Source organism: Puma concolor, chromosome B4, assembly GCF_028749965.1.
Source record: "Puma concolor isolate L17-30 chromosome B4, mPumCon1.1.hap2, whole genome shotgun sequence".
Taxonomy (NCBI): Eukaryota; Metazoa; Chordata; class Mammalia; order Carnivora; family Felidae; genus Puma; species Puma concolor.
Window position 1 is genome coordinate 122,224,974 of NC_141673.1, and position 20,124 is coordinate 122,245,097.

The 20,124-nt window shown below is 47.0% G+C and overlaps 1 protein-coding gene across 3 annotated transcripts in view; it reads left to right on the forward strand.

The window, feature by feature from the left end:
• Positions 1–20,124, forward strand: part of PIP4K2A (phosphatidylinositol-5-phosphate 4-kinase type 2 alpha) — a 196,327-nt gene that overhangs the window by 138,946 nt on the left and 37,257 nt on the right. For 2 of the 3 annotated variants that reach the window (XM_086714767.1, XM_086714768.1), the window contains exons 4-5: positions 3,843–3,995; positions 18,727–18,873. In XM_086714767.1, the coding sequence (XP_086570893.1) occupies positions 3,843–3,995; positions 18,727–18,873 (300 nt within the window). The remainder of the gene's footprint in view (positions 1–3,842; positions 3,996–18,726; positions 18,874–20,124) is intronic. The other variant, XM_086714769.1, reaches the window with a different exon arrangement.

Genomic DNA, 20,124 nt, shown 5'->3' on the forward strand with positions numbered 1-20,124 from the left:
GAACTTGATTCCCTGTCTTTTTACATTCACAGTGATTATAAAAGGTACATTCTTAACTGTGACAAGTATCTGTTCCTAACTTCACTGATTATTTGAAACTGAAGAGCCTTAAAAAAAAATCCTTACACATAGCGGAAGTAGGCACTGTAGGTTGGGACCACTCACGTGATTATTGAAAAACTGAGTTGAGGCAGAATTAAGATTAGAATTTGTGAAGTGTTATGACCAGGATTAGGACGTGGGCAGTATGCTCATACAGAGTCTATAATAAATGCTTGTCAATATATTTGAAACTGAAGGGGAAGACAAAGAATTTGCAAGGAGGTAGCGTCTGAGCTAAGGAGGTGCTGCTCATTGGATGAAGCATTTCCAGCCCTTTGGAAATTCAGATGCTGCCTTGTACATATCATAATGAAACACTCCTTTAATGAATTAATACAGTGGATGCAATCATTCTTCATCTTCACCGTAAAGCCTCCCATTTTAATCAAAGCAGAGTTGCACAGAATATAACGGGAAAGGTGTTCATGCAGGTAAGTGTGTAATGACTTTACGCACTAAGAACACACAAAACACGTCATAGCCACCGTTCAGTGGACCCTTGATTGTCCCACGGGCGGCAGACCTGCTGTGAGCAGCCCCATCTGCTTCAGATGCCCCACCCCACGCCTGCTGGGTCAGAACCTGCATTTTAACAGGATCCCAGGTGATTTGGTTGCTCCTTAAAGTTTGAGAAGCACTTAGTGTGCAGCTTTCAATTGTATTGTCTTCCCCATGGCCTCTGTAACACCTAGGAAAGCGATCTGTAAATATGCTGCCTTAATTCTGTCGTTTGCAGAACACAGGTGCCCTTTACTATATACCCCACCCCCTTCCTGAAAGGAGTTATTTGGAATAATTTTCTGCAGGTTAACGTGTGGGAGGAAAATGTGAGACCATTAGCCAGTATCAATGACTGCTTTTTTTTTTTTTTTTTTTTTTTTTTGCTAGCATTTAAAACCCCTAAAGGGGGAATTCACTCTGATTCTCTTCCTTTTTATTCTACTAAGGAGAATTTTTTTTTTTTTTTTTGAGGGGAGAAAGAAAAACGTGATTGAGAATTAAACTCTTTATCAATATGGCCATTTTCATCCTGAAAATTATTTCCATCCTTCTCGGTCTAATGAATTTCAGTGGTCTTAAGAATGACTTAACACTGCCAAATCCCGCTATGTAAAGTCATTGCAAGTTGCATCGATTTTTTTTTCCCCCCTCTCTCCAGTTTCTAATAGGCTGAGGAAAGCAAATTCAGTTAATCGGCAGCATTGGCTTTGCACTTGACAGGTGTGGCCGCCACATCGCAAGCGAGACGCACAGGACAGCACGGTGCGCTGCCGTGGCATCAGCACCCAGCCTGGGAGACCCTCCCTCAGCCCGAGGCGGACCTTCAGGAGGTCTTACTCTGCCCCCGCAATTTAGTTCTGCTTCATATAGCCAAACCTTGCTGGATTTCATCTAGAAAGGAAGGAAAGGATAAGGAGACTTGAATATACCAGACACACAGGAACTCTCCCCTTGAAAATCCATGATGCAGGGGCGCCTGGGTGGCGCAGTCGGTTAAGCGTCCGACTTCAGCCAGGTCACGATCTCGCGGTCCGTGAGTTCGAGCCCCGCGTCGGGCTCTGGGCTGATGGCTCAGAGCCTGGAGCCTGTTTCCGATTCTGTGTCTCCCTCTCTCTCTGCCCCTCCCCCGTTCATGCTCTGTCTCTCTCTGTCCCAAAAAAATAAATAAACGTTAAAAAAAAATTTTTAAAAAAAAATAAAAAAAATAAAAAAAAAATAAAAAAAAATAAAAATAAAAATAAAAAAGAAAATCCATGATGCAGTGGTATCCCCTGCCTCTCTAAGACGTCTGTCCCTTAACGAGACATTCACTGGGGCTTTGGAGTGCCCACTGGTAGAGAGGAAGTTGGAGGGGGAAAGGGTCTTTGCCTTTGAATCCCTCAGATGCAGCCGAGTGGAGCCGGGCAGGGCAGGAAGGGCAACACTGAGGAGCACAGGTAGCAGGGGTGGGGACCAGACTTCTCAGATGCTACAGGTTATCCTAGTCGGCTGAGTGACCAGTGTGAGAAGGTGGGGGAAGTGGGGGAGGTCAAGAAAACAGGAGATTGGGGTGCCTGGGTGGCTCAGTCAGATCTTCTGCCTCCTTCTCTCTTTGCCCCTCCCTTGTTGTTGTGCTCCCACACACTTTCTCTGTCTCTCTCAAATATAAATTAACATCGGGGGCCTGGGTGGCTCAGTCGGTTAAGCGTCGGACTTCGGCTCAGGTCATTATCTCACGGTTTGTGGGTTCAAGCCCCACGTCGGACTCTGTGCTGAGCGATCAGAGCCTGGAGCCTACTTCGGATTCTGTGTCTCCCTCTCCCTCTGCTTCTCCCCTGCTTGCACTCTGTCTCTCACACAAATAAATAAAAACACTAAAAAAAATTTTTTTAATAATAAAAAAATATTAAAAAAAAATTTTTTTAGTGTTTTTATTTATTTTTGAGAGAGAGAGAGAGAGAGAGAGAGAGAGAGAGGGAGACACAGAATCCGAAATGGGCTCCAGGCTCTGAGCTGTCAGCACAGAGCCCGACGTGGGGCATGAACCCACGGACCATGAGATCATGACCTGAGCCAAAGTCAGACGCTTAACTGACTGAGCCACCCAGGTGCCCGTAAACATTTTTTTTTAATCTTAAAAAAAAAAGAAAGAAAGAAAACAAGAGATTCAAACAGGAGAGTCACAAATGAGAAGAGGGGAGACATTAGGGTGGGCTTATGTAGCTAGAGTGCCATTAGTGTGACCCAGATACTGGAATGAACTGGTGCTCCGAGAGCCCCTCCTCATCCACTCTCCAGGAGCTAAGTTGTTCTCAAAAATGGCTGAAGGGGGGGTGGAGGTGGACCAAGCCAGAATCTTAGGAGGAGCTAGTTTAGAATGCACCTGCCCCAGCTCCTCCCCAGGCATGCCACAGACAACACAGTTTTGAGTAGTTTTCCTAGTTGAGTACCTGGGATCTGAGCCAGCAGCCCTGGAGATGGGATCCTAGCCCTTCCCCTTACTAGCCGTGTGACCTTTGCCCAATGATCAACCCATCTCTTCTCCCGTCTCCTCCTCTGTAAACCTGTGATAATATTAATAGTAACCATTTCATGGAGATGTTACCAGAATTAGGAGAAAGAAATGCTTTGCACCTGCTGTTTAGGAGAATACCTGTCCTATAAGGAAACCACTCAGGGAATATAAAGAAAAAAAAAAGGTTTTCACCACTGGAACCTAATTTTATTCAGAAGAAAATCTGAGCCCTGTCCCACTCAGAAAAGAACAAGGTGAGGGGCGCCTGGGTGGCTCAGTCGGTTGAGCGTCCGACTTCGGCTCAGGTCACGATCTCGCGGTTCGTGGGTTCAAGCTCCGTGTCGGCCTCTGTGCTTGGATCCTGCTTCGGATTCTGTGTCTCCCTCTCTCTCTGCCCCTCCCCCGCTCACACTCTCTCTGTCTCTTTCTCAAACATAAATCAACATTTTAAAAAGTTTTTTTTTTAAAAGAACAAGGTGAACACAATAACTTTGATTGTAATTCTAGGATTTGCCTACTTTAAGGACATTGGAAGCATAGTACGGATCCAAGCTGTCTGCATTACATTTGAAAGACTACCCGCTTGAGTTACTATGAATATATAATGTCACCCTACTTACACCGATTTCTTCCAAACGTAACCGTGTTTGAAGACTTGTGATGACAGCACGTGATCTGCAAATGAGAAAGCCATGCCTCTAACCAGTCTCTTTCCTCTTCCCTCCAACCTTATCCCAACGGGAAGAATTCCTTGACGAGGAGCGCACCCCTTCCCAACGACTCCCAGGCACGCAGCGGGGCTCGATTCCACACTTCCTATGACAAGAGATACATCATCAAGACCATCACAAGTGAAGATGTGGCCGAAATGCACAACATCCTGAAGAAATACCACCAGGTAATTTTTCTTTATTTGAAACTCTTGAGAAAGTGAACTGAAAGTCACGATGAATTAGGACCAAGACCAAAGATCTAGGTAGGAAATGATGAGAACACATTTGGCATAAAAGTCTCCTCTAGCTGGGTTTCTTAACACTACTGTGGCCAGATGACTGATAACATTTAGGAATTCTTATACTAGGAAGAGCATTAGTTATGTATAAAACATTCTTCATGTGAAACTCTTCTCCATAATAGTTTTGATGATGACCGTTCTGATTTTAAAATCACTCGGTTTAAGATTTGGCAACATTTCATGGGGCGCCTGGGTGGCGCAGTCGGTTAAGCGTCCGACTTCAGCCAGGTCACGATCTCGCGGTCCGTGGGTTTGAGCCCCGCGTCGGGCTCTGGGCTGATGGCTCAGAGCCTGGAGCCTGTTTCCGATTCTGCGTCTCCCTCTCTCTCTGCCCCTCCCCCGTTCATGCTCTGTCTCTCTCTGTCCCAAAAATAAATAAACGTTGGAAAAAAAAAAAAAAAAAAAAGATTTGGCAACATTTCAGAAGTGTTTCACCCATGCCAGAAGTTAGGTGTTGATCTCTCAAGGACTTATTCACTTACATGTCCAAATCCTGTCCTGTTCCTATTTTCTCGGTCTCTTCCTGTCCTGGCCCCAGAAAGGTCCACCCCACTCTGAGAAAATTGTTTGGTTTGAGAAAGTGGGTGTTTGTGTTTCCTGCCTCTTTTTCACCCCTCATGTTATCCCTTTATAATCCCCTGGGGATAAAATGAAGGTACCCTTGGGAGCAGCAGTCTGTCCTTCTGTCTGTCTGTCTGTCTGTCTCCCTCCCTCCCTCCCTCCCTCCCTCTCTCAATCTCAATAAATTCCAATGTAAGCGTGCCTGGTAGAACAACTGTTCTCAGGGCCCAGCCAGAGGTACAAAAGGCTTTTCCACTTACTGTGGAATAAGAGCATGCAGTCCAGGATCAGACAATCCTGGGTTCAAATCCCAGCCCTGTCGCCTACTAAGCACGTGACTTCTGGACTTCAGAGCCTCATTTTCTTCCTTTATTTATACAGTGGAGATAATAACAGCACCTAACTCTGGAGTCCTGAGGGTTGAACGGGAGAATGTACATTAGCACCCCGTCTGCCATACCTTAGGAGCTCAGTATATGGTGGTGGGAACCATTCTCATTAAGTCACACAACGGTGGCGTGAATGTAACCGTTGTTTACAACATCATAGCGGTCCTCCTCAGAACTCGTGTTTGAACCACACGCTAAAACACGTACATGCGCGTGCGCGCGCACACACACACACACACACACACACACACACACACACACGCTTTTAGAGTCCTGCTTTGTTTTTTTACCTGAATACCTCCAGGTAACGATTGGCTGCACAGAAGGTAGTCAGACAAAGTGCTGAGGGCCCTGCCTGTGTTAACCAAAGGATTCTGAATCATTATTATGTACCCGCCTCTTAAGGTGACTGTGTTGATGGCAGTGCTCCTTTGGACTTGTGAGCTCCCGAGATGTCTGTTTAAAAGTCATTTTCTGGGACGCCTGGGTGGCTCAGTCGGTGAAGCGCCCGACTTCAGCTCAGGTCATGATCTCGTCGTTCGTGAGTTCGAGCCCTGCGTCCGGCCCTGTGCTGACAGCTCAGAGCCTGGAGCCTGCTTCAGATTCGTTGTCTCCCTCTCTCTCTGCCCCTCCCCCGCTCATGCTCACTCGCTCGCTCTCTCAAAAATATTAAAAAAATTTTTAAATACATAAATAAATAAGAAATAAAAGTCAGCTTCCTTACTTTATGGTCACGCTGACCATCGTGGATCATTTCTTCGCAGCTGCTGTTTCCTCCCATCTTTGCAAATGTGATCGACTGCATTCTGCTCGCAGTGAAATCTGTCAACATCTTTGAGCTATATTCTGTTTCAGGAAACGGGGGACTGCGCCTGATTTGTTTTCTAAAAACATTAGTCGGCCTGTAAATTCATTTCCCATCTAAAAAATCTTTTATAACATCTGTTCCTTTTGAAATTTGTTCTAGAGCATTTATGCTATTGCCTAATATGAAGGATGCTTTAAAATGCCAGCATAGTACAGGCGAGGGGGGAAACACTAAGGCACTCGCTTCTGAATGGATTGGATTGTAAGAGGCAGCGTTTACCTGTTCACCTTTTAAGCTGTCTACTATTTCGTGTTCCCCCTCTGGAACTTAATGTCATACTTAGACATTCTTTTTATTCTTTCTCTAAATTGCCTCAGAACATTCAAAGCAAAGTGATAACCTCAAGTGACTGATGAAAACATACTCTTCTGATACGTGACTCTGATACTGTTCTAGTAAAAGGTGACACACAATTCAAGCATCAACTCCTTGATGACAACGTTGAGTTGAGAATTTTTTTGACTTTGCAGAAATCACTGTTTGAAACGTTTTCTCCCGGGTAGTCCCTGTACCCTAACATGCAGATCTGACATAGTGTTAGTATTACATAAAATACATCAGGGATCAAAACAAATCGATTGACGTGCTCCCAGGGCTTTCAGAGCGCGCGAGATTTCCTTCCGTTCCGCTGCTAGAAAATTGTTATTTTCTCGGTATGTTCTTCATCCAGAAAAGTCTCAGTTAGCTAACATCTGGATTTTTCTTTCCTCTGGGACAGAGAGAGACAGAGCATGAACGGGGGAGGGGCAGAGAGAGAGGGAGACACAGAATCGGAAACAGGCTCCAGGCTCTGAGCCATCAGCCCAGAGCCCGACACGGGGCTCGAACTCACGGACCGCGAGATCGTGACCTGGCTGAAGCCGGACGCTTAACCGACTGTGCCACCCAGGCACCCCAGAAATAGTATTTTTAAATATAAAGCATCTTGATCATTGAGAATCACCATTGTTAACACAATTAATGTAAAGGATGTGACATTGAAAAGCAGGAGACATAGATCCTGGCTTGTTATGAAATGGCTACTTAGGCGATCTCTGAACCTCAGTGTCCCCACCTGAGTTCCATTCATTCATTCATTCATTCATTCATTCGTTCACGGTCTTACTCTTGACCTAATTCCAGAAAGGATATAAGGTGGCCTTCAAGGAAGTTTGAAATACAAGATAGAATCAGTGGGAAGAAAGGGAACGTAGAAGAGGGAAGGAGAGGGCGAAGGCACAAAACGGAGCGTGGGATGAGCCAAAAATGTCATGCCATGGTGACCAGTGTGCTTCGTAGGACGAGGTCCGGTAGACCGCAGTTTCCTAGCATCCAAAGCGGAAAGAGAAACCTGAGTGTGTCAGTTACACGGCTGCTGTGCCTGAAGGTACAGATGGATCGGTTGTTCAGGAGGAACACAACTGTTCTTGGTATTAAGATCAGACAGCGCTGTCTTGAGGAGCACCCCACAGAGGGGGCATGTGGCACAATAAACGTCATCCTTGCAAACAGCCATGCAGCACAGAATTTCCTAGGACTTTAAAAGAAAATCATCCTCGTAGGCTGCTGAAACCAGACGGTAATTACACTCGATCGACACGATCGTGCCAGGGAGGGGGCAGTTTGCACGGGTTCCCCGGCCCTCTGCCGGCCTGGCTTCCTCCAGACTGAACTTGAACCTTCTTCACGCTGCTCCTCTCACAGGCCACCTTCCGATGAGCTGTGGGTAACTTTCCATGGTGCTGAGCTCAGCCCTGCTCGTGCCCCTGGGTAGCTGTTCCGGGCGATCAGACACAGGCCGCATCATCTGCAATCCAGGAGTTGTGGTTCTCTGCTCTGTTCGGTGACGCTCAGAGGCGTTTGAGATGCACGTCAGGCCTTTCTTCCCGCTTTGAGTAGGCCTACACTAACTCTGGGATTTATGTGGAGTCATAAATTTCTGTCTCTTGCTTTAGCGGCAACTGACAATTCTTCCCTTTCGTGTTGCTTTTCACCGCCTTTACCTTCTAATGTGCTGTGCTTCTGAACCACCTGGGCTAGTAGACAAGCAACGAGACTTGTTCACGTTACCTGTCAACGGACGGGACCGGCCCTCCGAGAGGGTGTCTCCTGTGGAATAAACGGATGGACTTGCTGATAGCTGTGGTAATGGCATGGCCCTTTGACTTCTCTTTTCCCTTCTCTTTTCCTTCGTTGTTTTCCATTTTGATGAAATCTCCCCAGAGCTGCAGCTATGGTCTGGAAGGTCAGAGACCAGGCCAGTGTCTGGACAAGTGGAACATTGCTAGATGTTTAAATACATGTTTCCTGGGATCAAGCTTCTGACGAGCCTACCTCCCCGGCCATGCGGTGTGGGAGAGGGTTCAAGCCTCGGACAGCGGAGCTGTGTGCTCACTTTTGCCTGTGACCAGCGCCGCGACCTGGGGCAAGTTACCTAACCTCTCCCTGCCGCTTCTCTGCCTATAAAATTTGGATCACAGGGGCGCCTGGGTGGCGCAGTCGGTTAAGCGTCCGACTTCAGCCAGGTCACGATCTCGCGGTCCGCGAGTTCGAGCCCCGCGTCGGGCTCTGACCTGATGGCTCAGAGCCTGGAGCCTGTTTCCGATTCTGTCTCCCTCTCTCTCTGCCCCTCCCCCGTTCATGCTCTGTCTCTCTCTGTCCCAAAAATAAATAAACGTTGGAAAAAAAAAAAATTTTTAAATTTGGATCACAGAACCTCCTTCATCAAGCACCAACCTCCTTAGGTTTTGTGCTAATTAGGCGAATTGATTTTTACAACCTGCTCAGGTTGGTGTATGGTCCGTGCTAAACAAATGACTAAGATAAATACTGTTCTACTCCCTCCCGGTGTTGAACCCCGTGAACTCTTGCGATCCACTGGGGGGCCTGGTTTCTGATACCGTGTGGTCCTGTTGCAGGATTCAAATGAGGATTCAAACCACAAGGAGTTCGAATTTTTCCCAAGTCCTGGCGTCTTGCTTTTTAGTGTTGACATGCGGCCGAAATCCTACCCTAATTTCTACTCAGCGTCGTCTCTCAGACCAGCGGGAAATTTCTATGTAGCAAAGGAAACACTTACAAGGGTCTTTTACTTTATCTGGTTTTCTCTTTGTTTTATTTGGGAAAATAACCTAATGTTTTGGTGTCAACGCCATCTTCGGGTTTTGTCAGGCTACAGTAAACTTGGGTCTCGTAAGTGACGATTATCAGCTGACTGGCCCGACTGTGTCAGAGAGCATTCGAAAAGGGGGAAAAAAAAATGGTCAAGAACCTGCTTGAATGTCTTACTTCCTCTTTAAGTGAGTGATTCTTTTTTTTCCCACCGGCTTGAATTCACTGGGAGTTTTGGTATTCTGTCCTTCAGCGTTAACTGAAATTCAGAGTCAGTGTCAGTAAAATTTAAAAGTTTCAGGAGAGGGAACAAGTTAGTATAAATGATCAAGAAATGCCTAAGAATATCTTTTCAGTTTTTGCAATTCAGGGTTTAAAAGTGCTTCTTTTTTTATTTCAAATCACTGAAATGATCAACTGAAAGAATTGATAAAGTAACGCCCCCAAATCCCTTTTTATCCTTGGCAATTGGGAAACAGTCAGTAACTTGAGCTGAATCTGGATGTTATGCGAGTACCTCACATCTCGGCGGAGGATTTAGAGTGAATGCTGGACTTTTTTTGGACCCTCTCTGAACCATATCTTTTTACCTTCCCACGAAGGACAGTGGTGTCGGCGTTATCATTCGAAGAGTGAGCCACGGGTAGAGGAAAACCCAGAAAACAGGCACCATAAAAGCCGGCCGTTAAAACAACCAGTGTTGGCACAGGAGAAACAGTTACAGACCACATCGTTGCTTCTCAGACTTTGATTCTAGACGCAGCACTCGAGCTTCCCACACAAACGCAGATTCTGACTCCGTGGCTCTGGGGTGTGGCCTGAGATGCTGCGTCTCTAACGTGCTCCCAGGTGATGCTGACGAAGCTTCTTAGGCGGCAGGGCAGTATCTCCTTTCTAGAACTGGGGAAACACTCCCGAGTCTGCCCTTGGGTTTTTGGTTCCGTGTCTGGAGAAGATGTCTGTTAAAATTTGAAAAGGACATTAAAGCTTTAAGTCCAGGAGGTGCCGGGGAGCTCTGAGCTCCCAGCAGGGCCTCTGCCCTCAGAAGCCGCAGACGCATTTCTTGGTCTTAGAAGCAGCCAGAAACATCAGGAAAGGCCTTTGCCATCTCTGGGGTCCCCAGGGAGTCCCCCCCACCCCAGCTCCACTTTGCAGGTGGGGAGTTGCTGCTTGCTAATGAATGGGGTGCTCAGAGCCCTTGCCTCCCGGCTCCCGGCTCCTGGAATCCTACACATTGGGTCTCGGGTTTCCAGGGAGTTGCCCAACCCACTCACGGCACCTGCCTCCTGCAGCAGATCTTCTCCAGTTCCTGGAAATTCCGCCGACCTTTTCTCTTTATACATCGTCTTTTCTCCTCTTGCCTCTGTAACAGCTAGAACGTTCTCATTCTGGTCTCCACGGCTCATCACTTCTCTTTGCCATTTTCCACCTGCAAACACCTCTGCTCGTGAGATTCCGGGGAAATTCCTCAGCTGTACCCGTTCCAGCTATACTGTCCCGTTCCCCTGTCTCACCTATCCAACGCTTTTTGTTTCTATAATTCTGTTTTCCTCCCAGAAGTTCCATTTTTAAATATCTGCCAGTTCATTCCTGATAGTTGCTTGTAATATGCCCATGTCTGAAATGGCATTCTTTATTTTTAGTTTTTTTTAGCTTTTAAAAAATGTATTTCTTTTTTAAGTAGCCTTCACACCCAGCATGAAGCCCAGTGCGGGTCTTGAACTCACGACCCTGAGATCAAGACCTGAGCTGAGATCAAGAGTCAGACGTTTAACCAACCGAGCCGCCCAGGCGCCCCCATCTTCTGTCTTTTAAGTGTTTTATGCAGAGCTGTTCGAATTCTCTTTCTGATAGTCCCAACCTTTGTAATTTCTGGGAACCTGAATTTGTTGTTTCTCTCTGCCCCTCCCCCGCTCGCGCTCTCTCTCTCAAAAATAAACATTAAAAAAATTTTTTAAATATATAATTAAGTTAAGATAAAAGCCTCAGAGCAACCTTCCCAAGCAGAAGCCCACACGGTGTGGGGTCAAGATGTAGACTAGGGGTCATACCTAGGTAGGGGAGGGGAGGGGGGAGGGGCAGGATTGGGCAGACGGGGAGTCAGACCGCCATGCAGGCCAATGAAGCTGTGGCCGACTGGTGCAGTGCTCTTGAGCCCTCCCCCCGAGAAGCTCCTGCATTGGGCCAGAGTGACAGGGAGGCAGGTGCAGAAGGAGCCTGCCAACAAGGCCGCGGACTGCGCTCCACAGCTGGGTGGGAAGGCCTTCCCCAGGGGCCGCCACACTTGCCTTCTCATCTTTGGTGGTCCTGGTGAGCTCCTTGCTTAATCTCCAGAGGGTCCCCGAGCTTTACTTTAGGCAAGGTGCTGTCCAGAGAGCTTTCTCTGTGCCGAAGAAGGTGAACGGGCAGCACAACATGTTTCTGTCAGGATCTACACCTCTAGCGCCCTGCCTTTCCTGCTACACAACCCAACTTCTCTGGCCCCAGTTCCTCCTCCCGGCCTGGCTCCCAGGTACCCCTGCTGAAGCATTTGGCCTCCCAGTCCTAGGCACGGGCCTCTGGGGGCCCAGCTCCTGGCTGTTTGGTGGGCAAGAGGATGGTTCTGGAACCTGCCTTCTTTGACCAGCTCAGCCTCCCGTCGAGTGTGGTTCTGGAGGGGCCTTAAGGTCTCAGATCTCCTTAGGATGAGGCTGGAACGGCCATTCTGCATTTTCATTGTAGCCAGGAAAAAATGCCCTAAGCACTTACTTGAGTTTATTTATTTTGAGAGAGACAGACATAGCATGAATGGCAGGGGGTGGGGAGGGAGAGAGAGAACCCTAAGCAGGCTCCACGCTGCCAGCGCGGAGCCCGACGTGGGGCTCAAACTCACAAACGGTGAGATCATGACCTGAGCCGAAGTCAGACACTCGACCGACTGAGCCCCCCAGGCGCCCCTCTTTCTTTCTTTTCTTTCTTTCTTGTTGGCGCAGTGATCTATAAACATAGCCAGAGGCACAATAAGGATTATGGGTAATTTACCCTTTCAGAAACATTAAATGAAACGAGACTTTACGTTGAAGTATTAATTTGATGCTATATTAACTTGTCACTCCAAGCCTCTAGAAGAATGAGCAAAACATGATAATAACAGCAATTTCCAAAGCCAAGAGCCCAGGTTCGCACTTGCATGCAGAGCTATAAATATTGATCTGTTGCGGGACATCACTTAGAACCTTCTCGGCTGAAACCTTCCGTCGGCTGTGGGTCTTTTCATGCTGTTTCATTTTGCACGAGAGGAGCAACAAATTGGGGATTCATAAGACTTGTTATTCTTGTTGAGTGCCTAAGAGCAAAGGAGACGGAGACCTTGTTGTGGTTGTTTGGCTTTATAGGATTTAAAATTTCTGATTTCACCGTGTTAATTTATCATTGTGTTACAGTTCTAGCAAACCCGTAGCTATATAGGAAAAAGTTCTGAGGAAGAATGATGAAGAGATAAAATTTAGTTTTACTGGTTACCCCATGGAATCCTTTATGAATTTTTGTTAATGTTTGTTTACTTTTGAGAGAGAGAGACACAACACACACAGTGCAAGTTGGGGAGGGGCAGAGAGAGAGGGAGACAGAATCTGAAGCAGGCTCCAGGCTCTGAGCTGTCAGCACAGAGCCCAATGCGGGGCTCGAACCCACAAGACGTGAGATCATGACCTGAGCTGAAGTCGGCCTCTCAACCAACTGAGCCACGCAGGCACCCCTACAATTGCATTTTTTTAAAGTACTATTTATTTAAGTAATCTCTACACCCAACATGGGGCTTGAACTCACAACTCCAAGATCAAGAGTTGCATGTTTTTCCGACTGAGCCAGCCAGGTGCCCAGACAAATACATTATTTTTTTCTAACAAGTACATTTTTTTTTTTAATGTTTATTTATTTTGAGGGAGAGAAAGTGCAGGTTGGGGAGGGGCAGAGAGAGAGGGAGAGAGGGAACCCAAGCAGGCTCCAGAATGTCAGTGTGGAGCCCGACGCGGGGCTGGAACTCATGAACTACGGGATCAGGACCTGAGCCGAAGTCAAGAGTCTGACGCTTAACCAACTGAGACACTCAGATGCTCCCCAGCAAGCACATTTTTTTCAAAGAAGACATAAAAAAGTAAAAACTGTTAGTGTTGAAAACACAGTTGCAGACAAAAACATTGCCAGCAAATATAAGTTTCTGAGAGTCCTCTTGAAAAAAAAAAAAACAGAAGCCACTCTGTGATAAATAACAGGTAACAGGAGGTATCCAGCCATGAAAATACAAGCGTGAAAAATACTTAATAAAAACAATATTTTAAAATGCAAACGTAGGTAATGCGGGAAGTGTAACACTGAGAATATAGACGCTGAGCCCAAGAATAACTGTCATTGTCTTAGCTCCATATAGAAAGCATAGTAAGAATTGATGGCCATCGAGTTCACTTTTTTAAACTTGGAGAGGACGTGTTCAGTGCCTATTCAGATGAAAACTCAGGGTCATTGCAGAGTTGCACGCATTTGAAAGCCACCAGTGCGGGCGCCAGACCGAGCTTCTCCGACGCGAGAGAAGAGCTAGGCTGCAGGTGACCCAGAGCAGCCGCCGTCATGCCCCAGATAGGAATGTCTCCGAAAAATGCCATATTTGAGACACCCTGGAGGGATGGTGTGCGTTCGGCCCTCGCTCTCGGGGAAGAATCCCCTCTGCTGGCTGAAGCGCGCTCTTGCTTTCTGAGCCACACGTGGATGATTAGCATGGCCAGAAGTTTGGTCCGTTGGTGGCCCCATCTCCCTCGGGACCTTGAGTAGCAGAGGACACAGGCTGCAGACCCTTCCGACTTCTAGAAAGGAGTCCACCGGGCTACGGCAGGTACCGCAGTTTCTGAGTCTGTAGATCGAGGTTGCAACAGAGCAGGTGGGGAACAGCCGTGTGCCCGGGGACGGCCCGCCTTGTAGCCACAGCCAGACAGTGGCTGAACGTGAAAGAAATACTTACACTTTTCTTAAGGAGTCATCCTCAGAATTAAGTTGTTATTTCTCCATTCTCGTCATCTGGAAATTAAGCCTGTAGAAGGGAGGGAGCAAAGGTTTCCTTAGATTATCTTGTGATTGAGTCAACAGTGTTAAAAAGAAATGAATACCTAGCAGATGCCGGGGGTGTTTGTAACTATTTAAAAAAGAGAGAGAGAATTGGTTATTAAAGAAACGCACAATATTATAGTGCCCCCAGTGCACGCCTTTCTTATCATTTTTGAAGCATTTTTGTCCACGTTGTGGTGTAAATTCGTCAATGGTGTTTAAGTTCTTGAAGGGAAAGGGCTCAGGCCTCTGATCCTAAAAGCAACGTGAGAGAGAAATGCAATTTGTTAGTGTTTATTTTATATTTACAAAAATATCGCCTAACTTTATAAACAAATACATACACACATACATATGCAAAACTATTCATTTTTAGAAAGCCTTTGTTCTGTGAAGATTCATTGAAATTGGGACTCCCCGTCACGTATTTAAAACAAAATCCAGAGGCGCCTGGGTGGCTCAGTCAGGTAGGCTTCTGACTTCAGCTGAGAATATGATCATGCAGTTCGAGAGTTCAAGCCCCCATCAGGTTCCCATCAGGTTCCCTGCTGTCAGCACAGAGCCCGCTATGGATCCTCTGTCCCCCGCCCCCCTCTCTGCCCCTCCCCCATTTGTTCTCCCTCCCTCCTCCTCCCTCCCTCCCTCCCTCCCTCTCTCTCTCTCTCTCTCTCTCTCTCAAAAATATAATAAACATTTAAAAATTTTTAAATAAATAAAATAAAATCCATTTCTCAGCATTTGGGGAACACATCAGGTGCCCTAGAAAGTCTCCCTCCCTCTCTACCACTCCCTTTTCCGCCCCTCCCCCCAGGGTCTTGGTTTCATCTTGCTGTGGCCTGACTCCAGGGCAGTCAGTCCCCCCAAGTCCCATTCCCCTGGCCTTCACATTCTTCACAAAGACCCTGTGCCCTCCTACTGTTGTCACCCCTCTTCCCTAAATGCAGAGGCACAGAGAGGTTGAGTGATTCCCCGGAGGGTACACAGCTAGTGAATGTGGAACCGGACGGGGCGGGGGGGGGGGGGGGGGGGGGGGGGGTTAGCAGCGCCACGCGGCTGAGTCGTGCAAAGGGCCCAGCTACAGCTCCGGCCGAGAATTGACGGTCTCCCGCATGTAGGATTACCCCAGGGGTTTGTGTGCGTGGTTTGCACACGCGACCACTGGTGTTGCCCTTAGTGTGCAGCATTTCCTGGGTCAGCTGGTGAAAACCCGAGAGGATGACCGTTCAGGCCCCTTCGTGCTGGCTCCCGCGCGCAGCGACCCGCCTGCCAGAGCGGCGGTCCCCGGCCCCCGCGTTCACAGAGCCGGCCGGACGTCCCTCTCCCGTAAGGAAACCGTGTAAGCTCTCCCCAGAAATGCAGCTAGTGAGTGGGTAGAGTTTCTCTTCTGCCAAGTTTTGACCCGTAAGTGCTTCCTAAACCTTTGTCACCGACTGTTGCCCTGTCGATCCTGGAATCTAATACGATAGGCTTGAATATGGGATGTGGTTCTGTGTTTATTCCAGGTGTGCATCAGAGAGCCTCAGAGATGAACGTGCCTTTGAGCGCAAGTGCGTGTAGAAGCTGGGAGATGCAGATCAAACTGATCTGATTTTTATATGCAGTAATTTATTTAATCGTAAAGGTAGAGGAATTGTAGGATGTCATCTGCATGGGGCGGGGGGAACCTTGATGATTTCCTGTACAGTATTCAGAGTTTCTTTATCATGTTCATAACCTGAATAATAGTATCCACTCTGTTCCATGGTGCTCTGTGGGTTTACACGGATTTTTTTTTAATATTTTTTAAAATTTTTTTTAATGTTTATTTGTTTTTAAGAGAGAGAGACAGTGTGAGCAGGAAAGGGGCACAGAGAGAGGGAGACACAGAATCCGAAGCAGGCTCCAGGCTCCGAGCTGTCCGCACAGAGCCCGACGCAGGGCTCAAACTCACAAACCATGAGATCGTGACCCAAACCGAAGTTGGACGCTTAACCAACTAAGCCACCCAGGCTCCCCCCCAAAGATATTTTTTTAATGTTTATTTATTTCTGAGAGTGACAGAGCATGAGCAGGGGAGGGGCAAGAGAGAGGGAGACACAGAATCCAAAGCAGCCTCCAGGCTCTGAGCTGACAGCACAGAGCCCCCCCACGCGGGGCTCGAACTCACGAACCGCGAGACCGTGACCTGAGCCGAAGTTGGATGCTTAACCGACTGAGCCACCCAGGTGCCCCGTTACACAGAGATTTTGATTAAAAAGACTTCATTTACTGGCAAGACTTGTAAAAGATGGGCCAGGACGAGAATAATCCGAGCACAAAGAGGGGTTGAGCAGCCAGACTGAAACTGGTGTGCACCCCCCACCCCCCAGGGCTGGGGACATGCCCCCCCGGGGCCTCCAAAATAGCGACGCAGAGCCTGCCTCAGTAGACGCCAGTCCAATGCCTGCCGGTGAGTTTGGAGGACAAAGCCGACAGGTGCAACGGTGAAGTCTCTTACGAGAGTTTTAAATGAGAAGAATTGTTCCTATTACCACTGTCGCCTGCAGGAGGAGGGAATGTAGGGCAGCACAAGGCATTGTGTGAAGTGTTTCGAAATACTTTCATCTCTAATCTTGACAGTAACCCTCCTTCATGGCAGGAATTACGGTGCTCATTTTCCAGAAAATGAAACTAAAATGAAAAGTGATTTAATAGCTTGCCCGAGATCCCACAGCTGCTAAACGGAGACACCAGGAGGCACATACATTCTTTCCAGCTCCCACACCCATGGTCTTTCTACCACGTTCACACAATGTAGACTCCAGGTTTTTAAGACTCCACCCAAGGTCTTTCTTCAGAGGGGAGGGACAGCAACCCTTTTTATTTCTTTCAATCAGAGGTAAGAGGTTTTATTTTCAACCAATGGCTCTTTACCCCCTGTTTTGCATCCGCAAAACTCAAGTTAATTTGCTGGGGTTTTTTTAAATGTTTATTTTTGAGAGAGAGAGAGAGAGAGGCAGAGAGACAGAGTGCAAGCGGGGGGAGGGGCAGAGAGAGAGGGAGACACAGCATCCGAAGGAGGCTCCAGGCTCTGAGCTGTCAGCACAGAGCCCGACGTGGGGCTCGAACTCACGAACTGGGAGATCACGACCTGAGCCGAAGTCAGACGCTTAACCGACTGAGCCATCCAGGTGCCCCAATTTACTATTTTTTGAAAGGAGACAAATAGAAAACGTTCCACTGATCTGACTTCAAATTAAGAACAAATTGAAGTGACATTCTACTCAGAAAAATGTATCAAATTAAAATGTGTGGCTCAGTATGGTAAAAAAACAAACAAACAAACAAAGGCAAGAGCATCTTTAAAACCTGCCACAACTCTGGGTGGCACAAGTCAAACTCATTTTCTGATGCTGTCCATCTTTAATGATAAAAATAAAGGTCTTTTTTTTTTTTCTCTTAAGATGGTTAAATATTATCGGAGTTGATTATTGACAGTGCTTACCACTAAAATGTTTGAAAGGGCATTTTGTTGTTATACAATGCCCATTGTAAAATGAAAAAATTCAAACGATATAATTTTTTTTTTTTAAAAAAAAGGGAAGAAAGCAAAATTACCCAAAATTCCATTATTAATACATGGTAACCATTCTTCCAGGCTCCTCCCTGTAAATATGCACAACGTGTGTGATCTTAACAATTTTTACAATTTTGGAATCTTACTATTCGTGCTGTTCACGTCCTAGAGATTTCACATACATCTCAAGGACCTAAAAGAGCTTTTTTTGCAATATTCTTTCTCCCTTCATTTTAAAGAGAGGAAAAACCTAGCTCTCCTTTGAAAAGTGCAGTGGGACCCATTTTATAAAGATCTGCTTTCAAGGAGAAGTGTCTCCATCTTGTGGCCCTTTAGAGGACAGTCACCAATACTTCTCGACTCCTGTTGTGTTTTTGCAACTTTAATCAGAAATGGCGTCAAAGCTTGGCCAGTGGCCTTGATGAAATCCAACAACAGGCCAGAGAATCTCCATCTGACCCGGCTACGGAGCAGGATCAAGCTCTCTGGCGTGGCACCTTCCCTTCATGCACTGCTCTGGCGGGCCACCTAGCCCGAGACATCAGAGTGGTGGGTGAGAAACAAAAACTAAGACTAGAGCCAGCCGTCCCAGCTTCCCACACTGAGCTCTCTCCACAGTTTCCTCTTTAATCACAGCTTCAACGCTGTACTTTAATAACACCGTTAAAAGAGCTGATCTTCGTGGCCAAGTGACTCTCCCTCAACCTCATGAAATCAATCACCTGGGCTTCTGGGGAGGAAGGCAGAGGCCTTAGGGAGGGTGTGATTTCTCTCTAGAGGCGTTAGCAAATAGGCCAGTCACTTGCCCTCTGGTCTAACACTATTATGTCCAAGGTTTGACTGTACAAATTGGTTTGGAATGTTAGGAAAAAATACCTCTTTGGAGATAAAAGTTGAATTCTCTTATCTGTGTAAATGTGAACGCGGATCCTGTGTCAGGCAGTATAAACGTGGTCATTTTCTGTAACTAGGACCTTAACGGTTGGAGGGTTTCACTTTGTCCGCCCACCGTAGGCTGAAGAGTTACGGTTTACATCTGAATGAGCACCTTTTGAGCGCATGCTTTGTTCCTGTCTCTCTCTCTCTCCTATGCAGTATATAGTAGAATGTCATGGGATCACCCTTCTTCCTCAGTTCTTGGGCATGTACCGGCTTAATGTGGACGGAGTGGAAATATACGTGATTGTTACAAGAAATGTGTTCAGCCACCGTTTATCTGTATATAGGAAATACGACTTAAAGGTAAGACTGTGTGAATTTTTATTAAGTAATTGACCAAATGCTGTAATTGATCCCGCCAAATGCTTATTTGCTGCTCAAGAGCTTAACGCCACCAGGCAGTTAGCCCAACAGTGCTGTCCTTCGAGTTAAACAAGAATCACTTGTGGGCTTTCCCGGAAGACCGTTGCACGTTGGGAAATAGCACATCTGATTTTTTTCGACAAGTTATTTGTTGAACACCAGCCAGGTGCCAGGCACGGCTTTGGCGCTGGGAACGGTGTGATGGACAGAACAGACCAATGCTGTCCGTACTCAAAGGAGCTGATACCGTGGTGGGTAAAGGTGGACAGTAAGTAAAAGCAGTGAGTAAATCCCACAGCATGTTAAGAAGGGCTAAGTGCGATGGACAGAGGTAAAGAAGGGGAAGAATGGGGAAGGGATGCGGCTTAAACAGGGTGCCAGGGAAGGTTTCACTGAGACGACACGGAAGCCGACCCGGGGGAGGAGGGCGTGAGCTGAGAGAACGGCATTCCCAGCAGAGGGCGCAGGGCCTGAGGCCGGCTGTTTCAGAGACCTTGAGGGACAGGCACACCACTGGAATTCTGAGTGGAGTGGGGTGAACCGATTCTTGGATCGCCGACCTGGGGGGAGAACGTCCGGGTTGGGAGCTGGCAAGCTGCGACCTGCCTGCGTGGCAAATCCGACTTGGCCATTTTTGTAAATAAAGTTTTATTGGAACGCTGCCACGGCCAGTGTTTCTGTATCACGGGTGGTTGTTTTTGTATTACAGCAACAGAGTTACCTTGTACCACAGCAACTGTTTTGGACCCCAAAACCTAAAACAGCCAACCAGCTGACCCTTTTTAGAAAAAGCTTGCCACCCTTTGGGCTTTACCAGGAGATTGCGAATTTTTTTTTTTTTTTTTTTTTAATCTCCGACTCCTTCGTTCTTAAAAGAGGATCCCTAATACAGCCCCTATGGTACGTCCTCAAAAAATTAAAATAGAATGGCCACATGACCCCGTAACTGCACTGGGTATTTACCCAAAGGATACAAAACACTAATTAGAAAAGATACGTGCACCCTGTGTTTCTTGTAGCGTTATTTACCATAGCCAAGATATGGAGGTGAATGGATAAAGATGTGGTGTATTCACACACACACACACACACACACACACACACACACACACACACACACACACTGGAATATTACTCAGCCATAAAAAAAGAATGAAATCTTGCCATTTATGACAGCACGGATGGATTTAG